This window comes from Mytilus galloprovincialis, chromosome 4 (assembly GCF_965363235.1).
Source record: "Mytilus galloprovincialis chromosome 4, xbMytGall1.hap1.1, whole genome shotgun sequence".
Classification (NCBI taxonomy): domain Eukaryota; kingdom Metazoa; phylum Mollusca; class Bivalvia; order Mytilida; family Mytilidae; genus Mytilus; species Mytilus galloprovincialis.
In genome coordinates, this window is record NC_134841.1 from 100,704,404 (window position 1) to 100,728,678 (window position 24,275).

Sequence of the window (24,275 nt, forward strand, 5' to 3'; positions counted from 1 at the left end):
TCGCAGAAAAGCGACACCTATGTCGCCTTCCATAACTTTCATTGCAGACTGAACAATAAAATTAACAATTCATTTATATTAAAATATTCAACACATCTATTTTGATTTTAGAAGTAAACAGCAATTAGGCCACGGTTTTTTATTTTGTTGGTTTACGGATTTTCCCCATGAAAAAGTCGGGTCGGTCGGTCGGAAAAAAAAAAGAAAAAAAAAATTTTTTCAAGACAGAAAAATATGCAAAATAAATATATATTTCACCTTTCTAATAATATGTTTGTTATGCTATTTTGTCATCATTTCTTAAATTTTAATTCGATGAAATATTCTTGCTCAGCTGTCATAAATATCGCATGTGACACTATCTAATAATTTCCTGTAAAAAGGGGTGTGTGCACGGACAAAGACGAAATTAAATCGTCATTTCACAAACAAGAAAAACAAATTCGTGTAGCTCTTAATCAATTCCAGAAAGCTTGGTGAGTAATGATCTTCAAGCACCAAAACTGATAAAGAAAAAAATGTAAAAAAACGTCGTACAAAAATAAGTTTCAACACACGTGTCAAAAACGTAATAGACTCGTCCACTGGAAAAACGAGAATATCGGGTTAATCTGGTGTCATGCATTCCCGTTTTTTATCCAAATTGACGATATATTTTTTTTATTATCTATGAAACAAGAAAATTCTAAATGATTTATTGATATTCAGAACTTTAACTTTGTGCCTTCCACCTTTCCACATTTGGACAAGTCTATTTCTATGATATTATGCATCTTACGGACTGATGACAAATAAGGGAAACGAACTTACTGTGTAACTGGTTATAAACACAGATTTCGTTCCGCAAAATTACTTGTGCAAACGACATTTCAAGGTCAATTATAATTGATTTGTCTATTTTTAGAAACATAAACTGGAAGTTTTATTTTTTCACAACAGAAAGTGTTATCAATTTTGTTAGTGATTAATGCATTTTATTTCATAAAAAAAGAAGATTTTAATTATTTTTCAGGGATAATGTATTTGTTAGGGTCGGCGGGAATAAAAAAGCATGAAAAGTCAATTTTATTTTTATTCTGGAAATCGGCAAAATCGGGTCGGCGGATCCGTAAACCAACAAATTAAAAAATCCTGGCCCTATATATGTTAATTCCAATTTTCTCATGTGAGTATTATTTGGACTTCATTAATAAGGTAAAAATTACTTGTAAATATTGCTACTTCAAAGGTATTTCATAAATGTTAAGAAAAAATGGAAATGGGGTTAAAATTTGGGTAAAAAATGATTAGAAAAAAGTATACATGTAAGTAACAGTACTAGTTAAGCTTACAGGCTGGCAAGCACAAGATAATTGCTGAGATGGTAAGGGACAACTGATGCAACTGATCACAGAGAACAGTTATAAACCTTAATATACATGTTGGTGTTAAAAGCAACAAAAAGGTAGATATCTCAAAACTTGCTTTAAAATATACAGTAGTATGAATAGGGCATGTAAAAGATAGGGCATATATAGTACATTGTCCTCCAATACAATTTTTCTCAGTTTAGAAGAACAGGTGGAAAATTTTTAAAGGTTGATCAAGTATTTTTTTATCTTTTAATTTCCAAGAATAGACATTTTTCTCCCATAATTTATTTTCTTTAGACTAAGGTACTTTTGACACAATGAAAAAAATGTTTAAAATGAAAATAATGAACTTAAGACCAAAGACAGGCATCTTGAACAGTTTGAAAACTTGCAAATCACATGTGATGTCATACTATAAAAATGTAAATATATTGTTAACATAACATATAAGGCTATAACAGGTCATTGACCCTATGTATAAGAAATCTTAATATAATCATAACAATCTGACTGCACAAGTAAAACAATTGCATAGGACAATAATAATACATCTTTAAAGATACAGTGCATCATAAATAGGTAAGTCTGTACTTGATACCTTCAAAAACTTCAACATTCTTAACAAACTATTGACGTATGACTTATTTAAGACTATGTTGATGATCTGATATCAACTTCTTCGTATGCCTCGATTGGGTGAGCTGCAAATTTTTGCTGTGTAGAGAAGGCATCATCGTATTCAACCTGTTCATCGTCAGGGTCACCTAATTCATAATCTGCTTCAGGTTCCCTCCCACTTGAGGTTCCATAAAGGTTTTTAGAGTCATTAGAAATTTGATCTCTTTTTAAGTTCCTTTCAGTTAAGAATGCATGATCATATGTATCATCAATTTCCTCTTCGTTGTTTGTTATCTTGCCAAATGATTCACGCTGGCCTTTTTGACTGGCAGCAGCTTTTATTGATTCATAATTTTCCTGATGCTCTTCATCCTGAGCCCCATGATTTTTCCAAGCTTGTTGGCGAGGGGGATGTGCCTGTGCATAAACTGAAGGTTCTTGAGGTTTTAAAGGCTTTTTTTCGTTTAAAGAAGCACGTTTTTTCATTGGTTTAGATTTTTGACCTGCTTCCTCGTACAGAGGTTCGGTAGGTCTTTTCAAGTCAGCTGGAAGTTCCGGTTCATCGTACAGATTTTCCGGATACTCATCATTACCCTCATGATCAACTTCCTGTTCCATTTTATCCTTTGGCTTTTTATCTTTATTAGACTTGAAAAATGCCCCAAAACCTTTCTTCTTTTCTTCTTTCTTTTCATCTTTGGTGTCATGTTTTTCTTTCTTACTCTTGCTAGATTTCTCACTTAATGTTTTACTTTTACTACTGACTACATCTTCTAACTCATGTTTAAAATTAGGTGACAAATGAGCCGATTGTTGTCTGGATAAAGGAGGTTTAGTATCAGTACCTTCCTTTACTGAAGAAGCCTTCTTTGGAGGAGATGGAGAATTTTCTCTCTTTTGAATTGGTTCTGACGATCTATTTGAAACAGGTTTTTCTGTTTCAGAAAGTGACTGAAATTTTGTTGTCAGCTGTTCATCTTGCTTTCGTTTCATAAGTTTGTCTATAGCTTTTGATATATCTGTTGGTTTTTCATATAAAAATGTAAACGTTCCTTCACCACTATCACTCCTTCTACCTGCCACTATTGTGAACTCATTTTTTCCTTTTCCATACTTTCGTAAGTGTTCGTAGTACCACTTAGATTTTGGTTCCTGTTTGTCTAAATCTTCTAACATCAGACATACTGCAGATACATGGAGTCTGTATCTACCGTTCCAACCAAGTCTGTTGGTGTCGTCATTTTGCTTAAGTACAATATCAAACCATGCACCTAAAAAATATAAATAAAATAAATATGTTTTTAAAAACAGATTTTTTTTGTTATTAAGCTCTCAATTCAATTAGAAAGAATGGGACTATGGTCAGCAGATACAAAAACTTAGATACAAAAAAACTGCAGTTTACGTTTGAAGTGGATTAAATTAAATCCAGTCTCTCATTTACAACATCTTTAAATTTATGTTTGAAATTAGTAGAAGGATGAGCAGAATGTTGTCTGTTTACCCGATTTTTTGTATCAGTACTTTCCTTCACTGGCAGTGCCTTCTTTGGAGGAGATGGTGAAGTATTCTGGTTAAGTTCTAAAGATTTTTATAAGTATTGCTTCCTAAATATTTCCTATGTCAAAAACTAAGATTATCACAAGAGGTTTGGTATCAATTTCAATGAGTCAACAACAAAAATACAGACATCTAGAGTTTGAGTTTAATATTATAGTTTTTAGCCAAATTTGGTGTTTTTACAATACATCAATCTTGAAATCAGACTAAACAAATTGATTTTTTTATGTTGGCTGCCCCAAAAAGTGGTGCCATCAACATCAAATTCTCAAAATAGCAAAAACATAAATATACAATCACTGACAAGGTTCCTGACTTAGAATAGGCCAATGAATATGATCGATGAAAAGATAGTTTCCCTATACTTAGTGTGTCTTTCTATGTTGTGATGATACACTATTGTTTCAGATTAGGGTGAAGGATCGGTACTACAAATGTATTCAAAAGTTTAAACCCGCTGCATTTGTTTCCACCTGTCCTAAGTCAGGAACCTGATGTTCAGTGGTTGTCGTTTGTTGATGTGGTTCATAAGTGTTTTTTGTTTCTCATTTATTATAAAGATTAGACTGTTTGTTTTTCCGTTTGAATGGTTTCACACTAGTAATTTTTGGGGCCCTTTATACCTTGCTGTTCAGTGTGGGCCAAGGCCCCATGTTGACATGGTTGAAGACCGTCTTTGACCTTTAATGGTTTACTTTATAAATTGTGACTTGGATTAAGAGTTGTCTCATTGGCACTCATACCACATCTTCTTTTATCTATTTTATGAAAATTACAACACAGAAATCGCTGACATAAAACCATATATATCATTAAGTCATGACTATGTTGTCTGAATTGTTCCAAAAATATTTTAAACTTACTTTCCTCTGGATTTGTATCATATAAAATATTATCTCTTAATCCTGAATCTTCTTCTTCAAAATTAGACGAGTCTTCCCTTCCTTCAGTAAAATGGGCATTGTTTTGTAAACAATTGTGCCAGCTCTCAGTTTCGTTTTGGTTGGAAAATATCAGGGAGAATTTCTCCTTTTTTAAATGAACATCTATGTAGAATTCTTTCGAAGATTCTTTGAGCACTTTATCAAAACCTTTGACATTAACCAGTGTGAAGCTATTTTTAACTTTGTCAGTATGATCTTTACTTTCATAGCATTCAAGAACTACATCACCATCCTTACATAGTCTACAATATCTCTTATGCTTCTGTTTCTGTAAAACAATAACAAAATGTATATGTACAATGTATCTCTTATATATTGTCTAAGACATGTAAGAGGAGGTCTGATAAAATAAAATAGTTCTCAAGTCCTTTCAAAATTATAGTTCTGGCTTATGAGGGAGTTGTGTCCCTTTCATTTTCATTATCATATTTGATTTATAACAGTACTTTAAAGAAGTAAGTTCAGGACAGGTTACAATTGGCCCTGAGATTATTTTCTTTTTAAATATGGCCTACTTACAACAAATTATCCAAAGAAATAGTTATCTTCCTTAGGTTGGGTTGTCTCTTTGACACATTCCCCTTTTCCGTTCTAAATTTTATAGATATAACTACATGGCTGTATTAATACAAAACAACTTCTTTTATAAACATCACAGTATAGATTGCAAATTATTAACATCTGAATGATATATCCATTATTTTATTAATTGGAGTTAAATTGTCAATAATTTTGGTCCAATTAATTTCCACAAACCCTGTTCCAATCCATGAAAATTGTTGTGACTAGGGATTTTATATTAACATGATAAACCTTGGCACCATTTGGTTTATACAAATCATTTTGGATCTCAGCTGGTTGTAATCAACAGTGGTGGATCCAGAACTTTCCCTAAGGGGGGGCCTGCTGACTGACCTAAGGGGGGCCCGCTCCAGTCATGCTTCAATGATTCCTTATATAATCAACCAAATTTTTCCCACGAAAAGGGGGGGCCCGGGGCCCCCAGTGCCCCCCCTGGATCCGCCTATGATCAAGGTTAATTTTTACAAAGCTTTATGAATCTGAAATTTACACAATATCATTGTGTTTTGAAATATCTCCAAAATGTCCTGACTTTTGAACCTAAAAATGAACCTTGTCTTTATCAATCAATGGATCGTATTTATTTATTACTGGGTTTCATTTTGGGTCCTCAATGCTCTTCAACTTTGTATTTGTTTGGCTTTTTAACTATTTGGATCTGAGCGTCACTGATGAGTCTTATGTAAACGAAACGCGCGTCTGGCGTATAAAATTATAATCCTGGTACTTTTGATAACTATTTACACCACTGGGTCGATGCCACTGCTGGTGGACGTTTCGTCCCCGAGGGTATCACCAGCCCAGTAGTCAGCACTTCGGTGTTGACATGAATATCAATTATATGGTCATTTTTATAAATTTTCTGTTTACAAAACTTTGAATTTTTCGAAAAACTAAGGATTTTCTTACCCCAGGAGTAGATTACCTTAGCCGTATTTGACACAACTTTTTGGAATTTTGGGTCCTCAATGCTCTTCAACTTTGTATTTGTTTGGCTTTTTAACTATTTGGATCTGAGCGTCACTGATGAGTCTTATGTAGACGAAACGCGCGTCTGGCGTATAAAATTATAATCCTGGTACTTTTGATAACTATTTACACCACTGGGTCGATGCCACTGCTGGTGGACGTTTCGTCCCTGAGGGTATCACCAGCCCAGTAGTCAGCACTTTGGTGTTGACATGAATATCAATTATATGGTCATTTCTATAAATTTTCTGTTTACAAAACTTTGAATTTTTCGAAAAACTAAGGATTTTCTTACCCCAGGAGTAGATTACCTTAGCCGTATTTGACACAACTTTTTGGAATTTTGGGTCCTCAATGCTCTTCAACTTTGTATTTGTTTGGCTTTTTAACTATTTGGATCTGAGCTTCACTGATGAGTCTTATGTAGACGAAACGCGCGTCTGGCGTATAAAATTATAATCCTGGTACTTTTGATAACTATTTACACCACTGGGTCGATGCCACTGCTGGTGGACGTTTCGTCCCCGAGGGTATCACCAGCCCAGTAGTCAGCACTTCGGTGTTGACATGAATATCAATTATATGGTCATTTTTATAAATTTTCTGTTTACAAAACTTTGAATTTTTTCGAAAAACTAAGGATTTTCTTACCCCAGGAGTAGATTACCTTAGCCGTATTTGACACAACTTTTTGGAATTTTGGGTCCTCAATGCTCTTCAACTTTGTATTTGTTTGGCTTTTTAACTATTTGGATCTGAGCGTCACTGATGAGTCTTATGTAGAAGAAACGCGCGTCTGGCGTATAAAATTATAATCCTGGTACTTTTGATAACTATTTACACCACTGGGTCGATGCCACTGCTGGTGGACGTTTCGTCCCCGAGGATATCACCAGCCCAGTAGTCAGCACTTCGGTGTTGACATGAATATCAATTATATGGTCATTTTTATAAATTTTCTGTTTACAAAACTTTGAATTTTTCGAAAAACTAAGGATTTTCTTACCCCAGGAGTAGATTACCTTAGCCGTATTTGACACAACTTTTTGGAATTTTGGGTCCTCAATGCTCTTCAACTTTGTATTTGTTTGGCTTTTTAACTATTTGGATCTGAGCGTCACTGATGAGTCTTATGTAGACGAAACGCGCGTCTGGCGTATAAAATTATAATACTGGTACTTTTGATAACTAATTTCATCCCTCATCAATGAAACCAAAAAAGGGAAGCAAAAGAAAAGAGAGGCAAAAAAATCAGTCAGACATTATCAGAGTGGTCATTTACATTAAATTGTAATAACTTAATGTATTGTCACAAAATATAAATTTTGTAAAAATCTATTTTATAAAAATCTATTTTATGAAAATCTATTTGACAAACAAATTGTGCCGTTACAGCTGTAATGTAAATATCAAATTTTGTGATAGTAAAACATGCCTTCACCACACTTGTATATAAGTGATCACTTCCTTCCTGGTTATTCTTCCTAATAAAATGGAGATGTAGATTTCAGGGAATAATGCTAATAATACAGACAGTACTTGAACATTTTTTAAAACATGACAAGAAGGGAAGTCACCATTGACTTCTGGTCATTTACACATGACAGATAGGGAAGTGACCGTTAACTACTGGTAATTCCCAAGCCTTTGGGTTATCTTCAGTTTATAAAATGTTTATTAAAGAAATAATATGATCCTTCAACTTGAATTAAGAAGAGTATACATATATGTTTTAAATATATATTTTTGAATTTTCTGAGAATTTGAATGTCTAAGTTTTACTATAGAATGGTGCCATGAATACACAAAATAGAAATTATATTTCACCAATTTAACCATTAAGGGGGCTCGCAGGTCTAAATCAAATTTTTTATTTAATATAGGATTCCGCTATATTTTTCTATAAATGAACTTTATCTTACATTCTTATACCTAATAGAATAAACAGCTGCGCCATGAGCGCATGATACGCCCCACGTCTTGTGTGGAAGTTTTATGCAATAATCATAAATAGTTTCTGAGAAAGTTTTAAGCATAACCATTTATTGTTTTTGAGACACGGCGGGACATGTGAAACCCCCCCACCCTGTTTTTGTTTTACAAATATCACTAAAATAAAATTTTGAATCAAACCAAAAAGTATACAGATCTTTCGATTAATATAACAAAGAAGTGTGTACAGTTTCAAGCAATAATCATAAATCGTTTTTGAGATACGGCGGGACATGTAAAAAAACCCTCCCCCTTTTTTACAAAATACTCAATAACTTAAAAATGAAATTTTGAATCATCACCAAAAAGTATACAGATATTAAGATTAATATAACTAAGAAGTGTGTAAAGTTTTAAGTAATAATGAAGAATCGTTTTTGAGATACTGTGCAACATGTGAAAAAAAAAAACACCCCTGTTTTAGTTACAAAGTGCCGTAACTCAAAAAGTTTAAATCTTATTTTCACCAAAAAGTATACAGATCATTTGATCATCATAAACAACAACTATAATAAGTTTCATGAAATTTAGATAAGTCGTTCTCAAGTTACAGTGCGACATGTTTACGCCGGATAGACAGACAGACGGACACCGGACATTTGTATACCATAATACGTCCCGTCAAAATTTTGACGGGCGTATAAAAATGAAATAAAAAAATGGGGTCATCGTTCATTTACGCTCACAATCTTCCTTCGAAAGAAGCATACATTTTTGTTAATGTCCTTTTTTTCTGTTGAACTAATATGAGAAAAAGCGGTAATATCGACATAAAAAAGAACTAAATTACAGAAATCGCATAAATTTTACAATTATTTATTTTATGTTCAGCTTATTCGAAAACAACAATAAAAAATATAGGTCATCGATAAGTTAAAAAATATATTTCAATTTTAGTGCCAAAAAATGGCATTTTTGCACCAAAGGGAGATAATTTGGAGCTTGTCCAGGGTCAAGTAGGATAAACGGTACTGCTGTTTCTTCGGAAGAACAGAGTAATAAATCGGTTTAACTTTAGAAGTAAATCGGTTTATATGAACATAAATTGACAGACTGACAGGTTGACACTTTAAAGGTCGACAAGTTTAAAAGTTGACAGGTTGACAAGTGTTAAGGTCGACAGGTCGACAGGTTGACAGTTTGATAAGTGTTAAGGTCGACAGGTTGACAAATGTTAAGGTTGACAAGTTTACAGGTTGACAAATATTAAGGTAGACAGGTTGAAGGGTTTAATTTTACAATTAAACAAGTAAATAAAAGTACATCATCCATTAAGTAAAATAAAATTAACTTCAGTTGTTAATCTTTTTTACAAGTATTGACTTGTAACTTTTATATCTGTTCGCTGTCAATCTGTTTACCATTTGTACATTTTACATTTCTCAAAATGAAATTGTCAACCTGTCGACTTGTCGATCTGTCTTCCAGTCACTAATAATACTATTTTACACTTTATAAATTCTCTGAAGTTGTCAATCTGTTATTTTGTCAACTTGTCAACCTGTCCACTTGTCAACCATAACTTACTTGTTATTATATTAAATTATCAACTTATCAATCTGTCAACCTGTCGACTTGTCAACCTGTCAACCACTTATTCCAACCATAACGTTTTTAAAATTGTCAACCTGTCGACTTGTCAACCTGTAAATTACTCATTTATTTCAGTTTAATGTAAAATTTAAACAGTTTTAACTTTATTACCCATGAATACATACGCGTATTAATTTATTGCAAAAGCCGGAACTATAGTACCGTATATCCTACTTGAATGATATCTACATTTCAAAAGTCACCTGGGGCCAACACGAATTGATTTTTTGGAATGATTTTTGTACCATATGACAAAGTAACAACTACTAAAGGTAATTAATAAAATTTGTAATGAAAAATAAATGTTTAATTTTTTCTGAAAATCTTATACATTTGTACCCGCAAGCCTCCTTAACAAGAATGTGTCCCTAGTACAGGTCAGGGATGCCCTATCCCTACTATCATTTTCTATGTTCAGTGGACCATGAAAATGGGGTAAAAACTCTAATTTGAAAGATCATATCATAGGGAACATGTGTACTAACATAACTAAGTTTCAAGTTGATTGGACTTCAAATTCATCAAAAACTACCTTGACCAAAAACTTTAACCTGAAGCGGACCTGACGGACGAACGAACAGACAGACAGACAGAAGAATGAACAGATACACAGACCAGAAAACATAATGCCCATAAATGGGGCATAATAAATGGGGCATAAAAACTGAATCTATAGAAGACACTGATTAATAATTACATTCATACATATATGCTCTTCAACTTTGATCTATATATAACCTTTATATAAAAAAATTATTTGAGGGTCACAGATGAGCTTTGATATGTCTGACATATAAATTTCTTATTCTGGTATCTATGATTAGTTTATTGATGCACATGTATGAAACAAACAGAGAGATTAATTTATCAAAATGACAGGACAAATAGAAGATCATTAGACATTTTGCAAGTTGATTTTGATTTTATTTAATAACTGTGATATCATTATGTGAAGTGCTATATCAAGCATCAATAATATTTACTCATTTTTGTTTTTTTAACGAAACTGTATTTTCTTCAATGAGAAATAACCTGCTGCTATGCTCAACCTTAAGAATGAAATTACAAACATAATCAGATAATGCCTATAATCTTATAAAGATTTACAATTATCTATGGACTTCTGTCTGAAGTTTAAAACTGACCAAACAAAATCAATTTGCTATATTTTTTATACATTTAATAAACGATGAAAAATGTTGAAAATAAGTGCAAGCACCTTCCAAAGATCATTTTCAAATTAGATTCAATTATGAAAGGAACTGTACAATGTAGTTCTAGTGAGCAGTCTTCATTACAACTGCTAAATCTACAGGCCCGGAGCTCAATTTTTGAAGTTTTTTAGTTAGATTCTGTTGGCCTGTAGATATGATTTTTACAAGTCCGAGGGCAATTTTACAAGCCTGGGCTGCCACTCGGCATGAAGACTGAGTGAGAGAACCTAAAATGTTTATTTCTTTATAGGTTCAATTGTATCAGATGTAGGTTCATAATGATGACATCAGCCACTAAATCAACACTGTAACAACATTTTTATAACATGTATCAGGTTTTTCTATGTTGAACATTGACCAATCAGAATCAAGAATTGGTTGATCTTGAGACTATTTTTTAAATCTGATTCAACCAAAAACAAGAATTTTCATTTTTAGCTCAGTTCCAAAAAAATCTATTCAGTTTGGTTGTGATCGTCAGAGAAATTAATTGAAAACTGTACTTCCATATATTATAAATGTTCTATAAATACATCGTTAAAAATAGATGTTAACAGAAAAGCTCGGAAATTACAAGGAGGCAATGGTGACTTCCCTTTCCCTCCTGTGTAAACATTTGTCATTGTTAAAGTACTATCTATTTCATTGCATTGTATATATTATTCCCTGAAGAACAGCTCCATTTTATTTGGAAAGAACTAACAAGGAAGGAAGGAAACACTTATATAAGTGATAGGAAAGGATGTTTTACTAGCCAAAGATTTTTTTTATTTAAATTATGTAAGGCCATTGAGGGGTGTGAAGGTTCAATTTCCAGGCTAAGTGTTTGTAAAATTTGATTTGTTTAAAAACTGCATTTTGTGACAAAGACATATAGCTTTTGCATACTGTGAAATACTGTGCATGACAATATTTCATTGAGAATATCTGTCCATGACAAATATTTCCCAATCAAATTATGTCTTCCCTCAAGAATCAGACTCCATAAAATTGTGAGAGTGTTTCTAGAATATATTTGAAAATTAGGTCTTAAAAAGAATGTGTTTAACAATTCTAAAAATGCTGCATCTATAGTACATACATGTACATGATATAAGCATAAAGCATAACATCATATTTTTGTCTATAATCATGATAATTAAAAAAAAATAAAAAATAAGGCAAGTATTTTGTGTGTCAAAAAAAGATATTTTATCAGAATATTATTTCAAAAACAGTATAAAATTTATAAACATGACAACTGATTAAAATCCAACATATTAAAAGTACCATTTTACATGTATTACACTTAAAATATGGTAATGAATATAAAGTGCTGACAATCACTTAAAATATGTTTGTTTTTATATATAAACATGACATAACACATTTAATGATCAATATCATCATGATCATTGTTAATTTTCATAACCTCCATTTCACTAAACAAAATTTCATGACAATAAATCCAAGAAATAAATGTCATGCATGTACAATGTATTGTCTCAATATTAATGTACACAAAATATAACTTAAAAGTCTTTGGATAACCTCCCTTTGATGAGTTGAATTTTGTCCTCTGAATATTTTTCGTAATTATGAAGTGTTTAAAGTTCTGTAACATATCTTTAATTTTATATGTATGCCAGCAAATGTTATTTTCCCCACAGACTAAATGATTTTACAAGAAAAGTGGAATTATAAAAATTTCATTCCTAAACCTACAGTTTACATGCATGAGAGATATGCATGTATACTGTATATATATCTATCTATGATAGATAAAAGGAAAATTTGTACTGGATCGTCCAGAAAAGAAGGTATAGGACATATATATACAGTCATTGGACAAAAGTGAGTTCCCAGTCAAAAGATGTCCTATCATTTCAACTAAAATCAATATTTTTCAAAAAATATTACCTAAGTAACCACACAATTGATTTATATGAAACAAATACCATAAGAAGTAGAAATGTACAAAGTTTTATTGTTTATTTGGCCCTTATATGATGTTCATGTTCATTTAATATTTTTGACGCGATGATCACAAAGTATTTATTAAAAAGTTTGCTATTATTCTAACCAAATTAAAATTGTAAAAATTTGCATTTGTGTTTAACCCATCAGATAATCATGATAATGAAAACGAAACTCATGAAAATTATGGCCATAAAAACAATAAATCTTCAGACATTTCTACATCTTTTGGTATCTATTTTTTAAAAATCGCTCATACAGTCATGACAGTTACTTGGTAATAATACTTTGAAAATTATCGATTTTAGTTGAAATGATAGAACATTTTTTGGGTGAGAACTTCATTTTGTCCCATGAGTGTAAAATAAAATAAAAAATGAAACTTACAGTTTATTAAGAGTAGATCTTTACAAAGATAACATTTTTCTTTGCAATACACAAGTTGATATATATGTCTTGTCAATGCAAGTGCGCGAGTGTGTGTATGTGTGTGTGATTGTTTTCTTTTCCCCTTTTTATTATCATGATTATAATGTTGATATTCATGTAAAATTATATCACAGTAGAATAAAAAAAATGTAATCAATTTTTCCATTTTTTGTTTTATATATCATGTATATCAAACCCCTTAACACCAGTCAGGTGGTGATGTACAGGGTTTGTTTTAAAAAGCCTGACTACCATACTGAAAAACAAATAAAAAGCAAACCCCAAAAAACATGATTTTACATGGTGTTTTACTGCTTAAAATTGTCTAATTATAAGGTCGGAGACACTTTAGTCATAAATACTCAATATAGATACAAGTTATCTTCAAGAAATTGATTGGTATGCAAATTTTTAAAGTTGTCTACTTTTTGAATAATTACGTCCGCCATATTGTTTTCCACAATTGCAAGTAACTTACAAGACATGCTTATCAATTTCCTGAAGTTAAATTGCACTTTTATTTCAAGAGTAAACAAGACTAATATCTTAAAATTATATACTTTGATATTATCTTAAACATGTTAAAGGGGCACTAGCTACGAGATATATAAAAAATCCAAAGTATGAATTTTTTGTTCAATCATTAATGAAAGCGAAAAAGTGAACTAATAACATCATGAATAATTTGCTTTTATCAGCTAAAATGGTTCAATTTTGTCAATTAAGCTAATAAACATTGATAATGAATTATTCACTTGCAAGTGAATAACTCAACCTCATTAAATCCATATTCATGTGAAGTCCAATTTAACCCCGTAGAAAGGGATAGAATAACGCATGCATTATCCGGGTACGGGTATTTAAAGGAAAAGAATGTCAATATTGAAAGTGAAACAAAGGTAAATAATTTGATTTACTGATTCGATCCACACAAAATCGTTTTCATAAAGGTAAACACGACGATAAAAATATTTTTTTTAGTCTATAATACAAAATTTAAAAAATCTATAAAAATCCAATTGCACGCGAGTTGCTTTATCTATCTATATCTGTGTTTATGTTTACATCGCTTATATGGTCATAGAAGGTCAACTCGATAGTTAATTAGATGGCGTCTTGGCTAAATTTTACACGAAACGAAGCAACATCTTATTGAGACCATGTCCTGTAAATTGTTTATTTGATATTTTTGATAGTTTGGAAAAATGTTTTACATTGTTATAAATAAAATATGAGAATTTGAGTTAAATCGGTGAACATGAATTTGGCAGCTAGTGCCCTTTAAGTAGGTAAACACCATGTGTTCGGGACATATCAATATGTCCTTTGGATATAAATTAGTTCCTGTGATCCTCTGAAAATCGTGGTACTGGCTAGAACCTGTACTTTTCACCTCTCACTTCTACAACAACACCTAGAATGCCTAGCATTATGCACATATACATGAAGATATATGATATATGGTAAAAAAAAAAAAAAATCATTAATGTCATGCTATGAAAAAGGAAATATATTTCTCCTTATTTATATACCATATATCTCTATCCTGTCTATAATTTATTCTCTTTTCAAGAAAATATTGAATTTTATACATCGACATGTATACATTTATATGCAGAGCACAAATTAGTACTCTGACCATGTCGATAAACATTAACACTTGGACCCCTTTCATGGTAAGCTGTCATTCTGCCAGCTGAGAAGAAGGAGTTCTCCAATACTGCAACTAAATGTACTCAAGATTAAAATCTACCAGGAAAACAACACTACAGTGTATAAAACTTGTGACATATGTCTAATTCATGGGTGTGCAACGGTAAATCACTCTTATGTTAATAAATGTATGTGAATGCAAATTTTATTGACAATCAAGATAAGCAATGTGTTTGACTAAAATTAAACAATAGGAAATTTGTGCACATACATTTTGTACTGAAGTTTACACTAAAATTGTATACCTACTCCCCTCCTCTAAAAATGAATTTAGACGCATTACTTACTAAAATTCCCGATCTGATTGTAATCTCTCCTTCTTTTATCAGATATTTTGAATCTGACATCATAAACAGTTATAATTTTTCCTTCTTCATAGCAATTTTGAAAGACTCAACCAGGAAGTGTGTAAGACGTAAACTTGTTTCTTCTTATGTTATTCGTATCCGTTCCGTTCTTGGTTTCCACCAAGAGAAAACGTGTAAATGATCCAGATTTTTAGCGCTTCATCACCTCAGAAAATTTCGGGGATTTCCAATATTAGATTTTGTCTTGTGTTGCAAAAGATGCTGGAAATGGGACCATGAGAATAGTATGAGTAAACGCAAACTTTCACAAGGGTATGCAAATTCAATGATGTATTGAATGGATCTACAATGTATCATCATTCAATCGCGATTTCTCAAGTCTGTAAACTAATATAAATCCTCCTCTATCTATCATCATGTCTTTACTTATGTATAATTTTAAACACCTTACTAGGTCACTGATCTTCAGTAGAATCATACCTTATTTCGTCCTATGCTGCTATCTAATTTATGCATGACCCCATGTATGATATAGCATTAAAAAAACAAGAAACTGAATATCCCTGAAAATAATATATGAGGGGGGATAGGAGGGGTCCTGATCCCGAAATCCTGGACTTAAAATAACAAATTCCCGAGGTCCCGAATTTAAATACAGTAAATCCTGATGTCCCAAAATCCGAAAAAAACGATTCCCGGATCCCGAAAAGGTCAATCCCAAAATCCCAAGCTTAAAAACACCCGATCCCGGAGTCCCGATAAAGGTCCTATCCCCCCTCATATATCCTACCATAGTCTAAAATCGTTCATCTTGTCAGTTCGTTAGGTATTTGTGTTTGAACTTAACACACGGGGAAACTCCGCATTGACGTCACTACACTACTTCCGGCGTAGAAAAACAGTGCAGAATACGTTTTTTCTGCACTTTTGAATAAAAAAAACATTTCTTACGGTAAGTTTTCATCGTTGTTCTCAATTATTGCTAAAAAATGCCAATTTTCTAATGCCCATTTCAATCCCGACTTCCGAATGTCTAAAAACATTCTAGAACTTCACAAAATCCCATTTCCAGCCTCCATTGCTTTGTGTACATTCCATTCAGCGTCATCAATCTTGTGGCAGGCAATACAGGTCAAGTAAATCGTATTTTTAGGAATTTTAAAACGACATGCTCCTTACGTCTTTCGTGATTTTCCCGCGAAAATAGCCCAACCAAAATGAAAGGAAAACTATATGAAAAAACGATGTCCATGCCATAATTTTGTACAGGAATATAGAGTAGGTTAAAATAAAAAACAATTTACATTTATTTTTCATAGAATTTTTTTTTATCCATTATAAAAAGATCGATATTCTGACCATCATGACTGTAGGTAAATATTCATACAAAATTCCATTGATGTCAAAAGGGATGGCAAAAAAGAGTTTCCCTGTTGAATAAACCCAAAATTATTGCAAACTATTTTGAAGCAATATCCCACAAAGAAATAACGTAATTGCCGTAGACTGAAAAATCCCCTAATTGACAGTAGAGCAATTTGATTGGGTATAAGGAATTGACATCACATGATTTTGACGCCATTGAAATTTGAATGTAAACAAACAAGGTCAGAAGGTTCAGTATGGGATCACATCGTACATTTAGTTACTTGGACTACAAAATGTTTGCTTACATACATGTACATTTACATGTACATTTACATGTACATGATGATGAATTCTTCGAAACAGTTCTAAATTCTTTACCTTGAATGATTTCATTAAATTGTTACATGTATTTCTATTCCAAGCTATAATGTACATGTATTAACATTCTGTACATGTATTTCTATTCTAGGTTACCCTGTTTAATGTTAACCATTCTGTAACATATATTTCTAATCTATTCTAGGCTACAGTGTATTACCAAGTTTTTCAAGTTGTCAACAGATTTAGACAGTAAGTATAAAATATTTACTGTAGTGTAAAGTTTGAAATTGTGGCTTCTATTTATATGTTTTCATGTACATTTTGAGCTACATGGATTAGATGACTTTCATTGGTCATGGTGGTTATATATAATTATAATTTATTTATTTTATAATGTTGAAGTTTACATTTAAGAAATAAATAAAATTCATATACACAGATATTCACTTACATTCCAAAGGCCCCACTATATTTACAATCCTTGAATAAGCCAGATTCTAAAGTCCCTACTATACAATCCTAGAGAAAACGTGATTCTAAAGGCCCAACTATACAATCCTTGAGTAAATGTGATTCTAAATGCCCTACTATATAATCCTTGAGTAAACGTGATTCTAAAGGCCCTACTATACAATCCTTGAGTAAACGTGATTCTAATGGCCCTACTATACAATTCTTGAGTAAACGTGATTCTAAAGGCCCTACTATACAATCAACGTGATTTTAAAGGCCCTACTATACAATCCTTGAGTAAACGTGATTCTAAAGGCCCTACTATACAATCCTTGAGTAAACGTGATTCTAAAGGCCCTACTATACAATCCTTGAGTAATCATGGTTCTAAAGGCCCTACTATACAATCCTTAAGTAAACGTGATTCTAAAGGCCCTACTATACAATCCTTGAGTAAACGTGATTCTAAAGGCCCTACTATACAATCCTTGAGTAAACGTGATTCTTAAGGCCCAACTATACAATCCTTGAGTAAACGTGATTCTTAAGGCCCTACTATACAATCCTTGAGTAAACGTGATTCTAAAGGCCCTACTATACAATCCTTGAGTAAACGTGATTCTAAAGGCCCCACTATACAATCCTTGAGTAAACGTGATTCTAAAGGCCCTACTATACATTATACAATCCATGAGTAAACGTGATTCTAAAGGCCCTACTATACAATCCATGAGTAATGGAGGGCTGGAGGTAGGTTTATCTTCGATTTGTTATGCCCCGGCTGTAGCGGAGGGAGCATTAAGTTTTACCCTTGTCCGTCTGTACGTCCACAAGTCGGTTTCTGTTCTCTCTAAATTTAGTTTGCCTCAATCAAATGTAATGAAACTTATACACAATGTTTAAGAATAAGCCATATGTATCTTTTCTTTTTTCACTTATGAGTTTGTGAGCACCGTTCCTTTTTGAATCTTGTGTTAATGACTTACCCTGCTGCTTTTGTGCATAAGTCATAAAGAGAAACACTATTCATGCTATTTGGGATAAGCATGTATAATATTTGTAGCTGGATCTAATTGACCACCCCTTGATGACATCTGCATTGTGATGACACTACACACATAATTTAGTAACTTTGTAGTGTAATAATATCTAAATTATTTAGGAGGGCTGCCTTTCAGCTATATTATATATATGATCATATGTTATTGAAAGTTATGATAAATGCAGGGTATCTGATTTCATTTTAAAACAGCTCATCTTAATGTAAATAATTTTAGCTTTTCTTTTCTTTGGAAATCATATTTGGTGTGCATATTGTTCTAATTGTTGTTTGTTTAATTAACAAATTATAAAACTACAAAATTAGATCAAGTACATAGTCAACTTCCTTACATTCATGACATTTACTTCATGTAGATTTGAGCATTTTGGACTTTTTAAAATATTAATACTTGCGTACAAAGTTTGTGAGATTTTAAAACACTTTGATTTCATATAAGTTGGCATTATTGATCTTATAATTTGGATCAATGCAGATAGTAGATAATTTGCGTACAAAATTTGTTTGATTTGAAAAACACGTTATTATTTTCAATTATATATATTTAACTTATATTTTGGATTGACAATGATCGATGCAGATATATTTAATTAACAGAAGAAATACAGACAGATAAGCAGTGTTTGTTTTCTTGGATTTTGTAGGGAATTCTCCAGCCAATGAGATCTTGAGTGGTAGGTAAATCTGTGCTTGAGTGTCGTCTGCTATATTACTTCCTGGTGTTTGTGTAGTTAGATGTGTAACCTTTGCATGCTGGTGTAGTAAATGATCCATAACCATATGGTGGAAACAAACCAAGCAGCTTCTAAATGGTTAAAATAATTACCATAATATCAGAAGTTTTGAAGTGAGAAAGATTGGTTGTCTCTATCATCATTGTGGATCGTTTTACTTCACATGAATATTTCCTGGCTTTAGAAGTTAGAATCATATATGCCATTTGCAATTGGATATTAACCATTAAAAGACCACACTTCAAATGAAGAAATTCAATTTGAATGAAATACTTGGTTGGTAGATAGTATTGATCTTCTCAGAAAATCGCTTAATGGATATAACTCTTCATAAAAGTGTTTAGTCGTAATGCTACTAAGATATAGAGAATAAAATAACTATTGTATTTAGTAGTTTGTAATGGCTCATCACGGGAATACAAGACCGATTGTTCTATTACCCACTCCTAACTCTCAAAATAATGTACAAGCTCGTCCGAATTTAACACATAATCTTCAGCAAAATAATGGACAACCGTTTCAGAATTTTACACCTAATCTTCAGCAAAATACTGGACAATCATTTCAGAATTTTACACCTAATCTTCAACAAAATATTGGACAACCGTTTAAGAATTTTACACCTAATCTTCAGCAAAATACTGGACAACCGTTTAAGAATTTTACACCTAATCTTCAACAAAATACTGGACAATCCTCTCAGAATTTCACACCAAATTTTACACCGAATACTAACTTTATTAATCATCCAAATACGGTTAATCCTAATCCAGGATTTGTACAGACAGTAAATCCTAATCCAGGATTTGTACAGACAGTTAATCCTAATTCAGGATTTGTACAGCCACCTCCTTATAATTTTGGACAACATGGAGTTCAGAATATTAATACAGGAAACCAGCAGTTTAACCCTCAACAAATGCATCAGCAAGTAAGACCAAGTGGGAACCAGTTTAATGTACAAGCTGCAAGACCAAATATTAATCATAATGTTAATAATTCAAGACAGCAACCTGTAGGTTGTAATGCAGACCAGTTTGCATTTGGGTCTAATGCAGTAAATCATGGGAAACAATTTCCACAGAGCCCACAGTACACAAGATTTATGGCTTGTGATAGACCCCAAACTAGACATGTCAGTCCTCCTCATAACCCATTAGCACAGTCAACAATAAGACTGTCAGGACAAACAAATCAGAGCTCAGGACTTCTGCCACCTCCACAACAACATGGTGTAAACAACAACAATTACAACGTCAATAGAAATGTAGGTATTGGAAATCAGTGTCACACAGATCGTAGTAATGTCTCAAAAGGGGCAGGACATGCTAAAGAAAAAAAGCCAACAGCTTTTCAACACAAACCCCAAGTTGGAATTCAGACAAAAAATCCTCTCATATCTTTTAATCAACAAAATACATCCTCTGTAGGACAAGGTTACAAAAGACGAAGTTTGTTAAGCACTCCTTCAGTAAACAAACTTGTTAAAAATGCTACGAAAATTAAGTATGGTAGAGTAACAAGGAGGGATATTCCGATGAAACAGTCATATGGGCCACATTCTAAAGGTCGAAAAATATCTCATGGCTATATTCAAGGTCATCAAAATAATGTGGTAAAGATGACATTGAAATCTGAGGTTAAAATTAACCAGATAAATGACACTTCAAAACAGAAACCATTTGAGATTAGAGAAGTTCAAAAGGTCAAGGAACAAGAAAATGTGACAGAAAAAGGTCACTTTGAAGGTCAACAAGGACTAGATACCATTTGTTCATCCATAGAAATTGTTCCAAAGCTGAGTCAACTACAAATCTCTGAGGTCAAAACAGAGAGAAATGTTTCATATAGTTCAGTTAATCCCAAAGGAAGCAGAGACATGAAAAATCTCATTCAGGTCAAATTAGATCATGACAGTGAAAATATAAATTCTAAAGTACATATAACTAAACCTGAAGTGAATCCTACTCTGGATTCAAAAGATGAAATAAAACATCACATGGAAGTAAAGTCCAGTTATGGTTCTAACAATTCAGAGGTCAAGGTCAGTAAATCAAATACTGACATATCTAGTGGTAAAATGCCTGAAAGTTCAAAGGTCAAGGTCACTAAATCAAGTACAGAAATATCCAGTGATAAACTGCTTGGAAGTTCAAAAGTCAAGTTGGAAACAACAAAAGCTGATTTTATACCTAGTGACACATCTCTCAAAAGTCCAGGTGTAATGACTATAGGTTCAGATCCAAAAAATATTGTCGCTGAAAAGTGTACAATAGAGAAAACAAATACAAAAATAGAAAGAAAAGCAGAAAATTTATTGAGTAAAACAAAGAACATGAACAACAATGAAAAATCAATGCAATCTGGTTCTAATTCACAATTAGATATGACTGGTAGGATAACTACTGCAACATGTGTTGAAAAAAGCAAATCAAATGATAAAAAGTCAACAGCTGTTTCTAATGTTGCGCAATCAAACCTGTCTGGTCAGACATATCAAATAGCTAAAAGCATTAAGGCTTTGATTAAGCAACTTGACAAGCAAAATAAAGATGTAAAAAACAGAAAGTTACCATGTACAAGTGAGGAAAATATCTGTTCTGGTGAAAGTCATGTATGTAAGGGGTTAAGTGATAAGAAAGATAGAGTAAAAAAAGGGGGGAAATACTTCCTTTCGAAAGCTAAAGGTGAAAATACAAAAGCAAGAACTGCAAAAAGAAGAGATGATGAAACAACTGCTTTTGGTAGTAGTGAGAACTCAAACAAGGGAGATAACATTGATATTGGACATAAGGAAAGAAAATTTACTTCTAAAAGTGAAGTGAAATCAACGGGAGCACCCGCTGAAAGTGAACAAGTTGATGTACCAGCATGCAAAGCAACTCATTCAAAGGACAGCATAAAGTCGCAAAATAGTTCAGAAATTAAAATGTCTTCGAGGTCTAAAAAAAGTGAGACTTCTGTAAAGGAAGCTTGGGTGGATAAAAAGTCACATGATTTCGTTGAAATGTCTAGTGATAGCAGTAATGTAATTGAAAAACAAAGCGATACAGAGTATAAAAGAATTGAGGAAAAAATGGATTCTAAAATATCATGGAAAAAACCACAACAAAGCTCATTTAAGAAGGAAGTTGAAAATAAACATTTAAAAGGGGATGTGTCAATTGATAAGTTGAAGAGTGGTGATGTATCAAGCCATATGATAGATGTGTCAAGTCATCAGAAAGACAATAGTAAGTTTTGTGGCTTGTTTCTGGTGCATTTCCTTCTCTTCATTGCTTGCTGGTGAACCTTGCTTTCTTAATGCTTGATGTTTTCTAAACAGCGTTTGTTTTCATGCACAAATTGCTTGGGGTTCTCTTTGTGATGTAATTGCCAGAGACATGAAATATTTACTTCAAATAAAATAAAGTATTGACTTTCAGTTTTAAATTCTTTTTCTGGTGATGTAAATTACATGACTTGTCATAAGATAGATAGTCTGCATCATCTTTCCAAATAATTATAACATCTTGAAAGGCTTTATACTTTTTTCTTTGACGCCTTACATCGACAGGAAGGCATCAAAGCAAAAATTTAAAATAACCTTCCAAGACATCATAATTATTTGGACTACTTTCAAAATGGCATCATATGAAAGCATATTAAGGAAATAGTTCATAAAACAAACTTTTTTTCACAAAATCTAAAGTTACTTCCCTTTAAGCTCATTTCCTGGAATGAACTGAAGTTCATCTGTACAAAGGTCCATGATGAGCTTTTGCCATCACCTTTTGTGTGCCATCTCTCAAAAAAACATGTTCAAAGATTTCCTTTTAAACTACTTAACCAATTCAAATCTGATTTCCCATCATAGATGTAGATCTTTAGGGGTCTAGGTTATAGTTTATTATATCCTATTTCTTAAGTGGGTGGGAATGGGATATATAGTACAGTGGTAACATTGTTGAAGGCCATACTGTTGCCTTAATTGGTAATATCCATTCACTTCATTTGAATTTTAGTGGCAATATGATACCACATCTCCTTGTTTTATATACTAGTAGTATGTTTATTTGATTGTCTTGTCATCCTTCTGTCCCACTTTTATATCTGTGACTGCTCCTCAAATGCTTAATCTACAAACATGGCTGCTACTAAAAATGAAAAAGGAACTGCTACTAGTGCCTAACATTATTTAATAGACTCATTTTAATACACCATCATTTTTCAAAATTATGGATAATAACCTAACAATCTTCAAACATGGCCGCCAGGCCCGCCACCTTTATTTCACAAAGGAAAAATGAGGTATTTTTCCTTGGCAATACTTTGGAATAGTTTGGTTTAAAATAAATCTATATTTTATTTAGTATTACAGCACAATAAGTCAATTAACACTGAGTTTAATGATTGTTTGTTAATTATTCACAAATAGATATAACATTCTTATTTTGCAACACAAGTTATATATGAATTTGCAATTTTAAAATCACCATATAAATGTGCTGGAGAGAAGTCTCATTGGCAATCATACCACATCTTATATTCATATTTTTAGGGCCTCATTTTGAACTTCAGCTTTTTTAAGTCCTTTTATTTGAAACCAGTCCTGTTATTCTAATGGATAAAATGAATTAAGGTCTCTTAAAATTTTGTTTCAAGGGTCTGTCAGTGTTTCATGAAAAAACATTCTTCCCTACAGGTGTCGAAATTAGATTTTGCAAATGATACACATATGAAATACAGCTTTATTTTAGAATTAATTTGAGTTTGATATTTTTTATAGCATTCAACTACTGTTCAACTACTGTTCAACTACTGAACAATGCATGCACTTGGAAAGGTTAATTTTGGAATATGTTTTTATGTGTACATCTTCATGCATTAATAATCATAGCAAAATTAACACATATACAATAACCATTTATCATATTATACACTTAGTATGAAGTATTATATTGTGCTATGTCTTATAGGTTATATGTTTAACATTATGAGGTTTATATAACACAATTCAATCTTGAGCTTCCCGGAACAGGAGAGATCTGTTTGCGCCAAAACTGTGTCCTTTTGCACCACAACTTTGTTTCTCCAATGCTACATTTGCGCCACCTATTTTAGAATTAC

The 24,275-nt window shown here is 32.4% G+C and overlaps 2 protein-coding genes across 4 annotated transcripts in view; one reads left to right on the top strand and one right to left on the bottom strand.

Moving 5' to 3' along the window:
• Positions 1 to 1,297: 1,297 nt before the first annotated feature.
• On the bottom strand, positions 1,298 to 15,398 carry LOC143073617 (uncharacterized). The gene is made up of 3 exons (XM_076249290.1): positions 15,210 to 15,398; positions 4,394 to 4,742; positions 1,298 to 3,241 (listed from the first exon to the last, which is right to left on the bottom strand). The coding sequence occupies exons 1-3, from the start codon at positions 15,270 to 15,272 to the stop codon at positions 2,004 to 2,006; spliced, it is 1,650 nt and encodes a 549-aa protein (XP_076105405.1). The 5' UTR covers positions 15,273 to 15,398; the 3' UTR covers positions 1,298 to 2,003.
• The window catches only part of LOC143073616 (uncharacterized), a 72,229-nt gene continuing 63,340 nt past the window's right edge, over positions 15,387 to 24,275 (top strand). The window contains exons 1-3 of one of the 3 annotated variants that reach the window (XM_076249288.1): positions 15,387 to 15,542; positions 17,122 to 17,168; positions 19,077 to 19,106. In XM_076249288.1, the coding sequence (XP_076105403.1) occupies positions 15,517 to 15,542; positions 17,122 to 17,168; positions 19,077 to 19,106 (103 nt within the window). In that variant the 5' untranslated portion in view covers positions 15,387 to 15,516. The other 2 variants (XM_076249289.1, XM_076249287.1) reach the window with 2 other exon arrangements.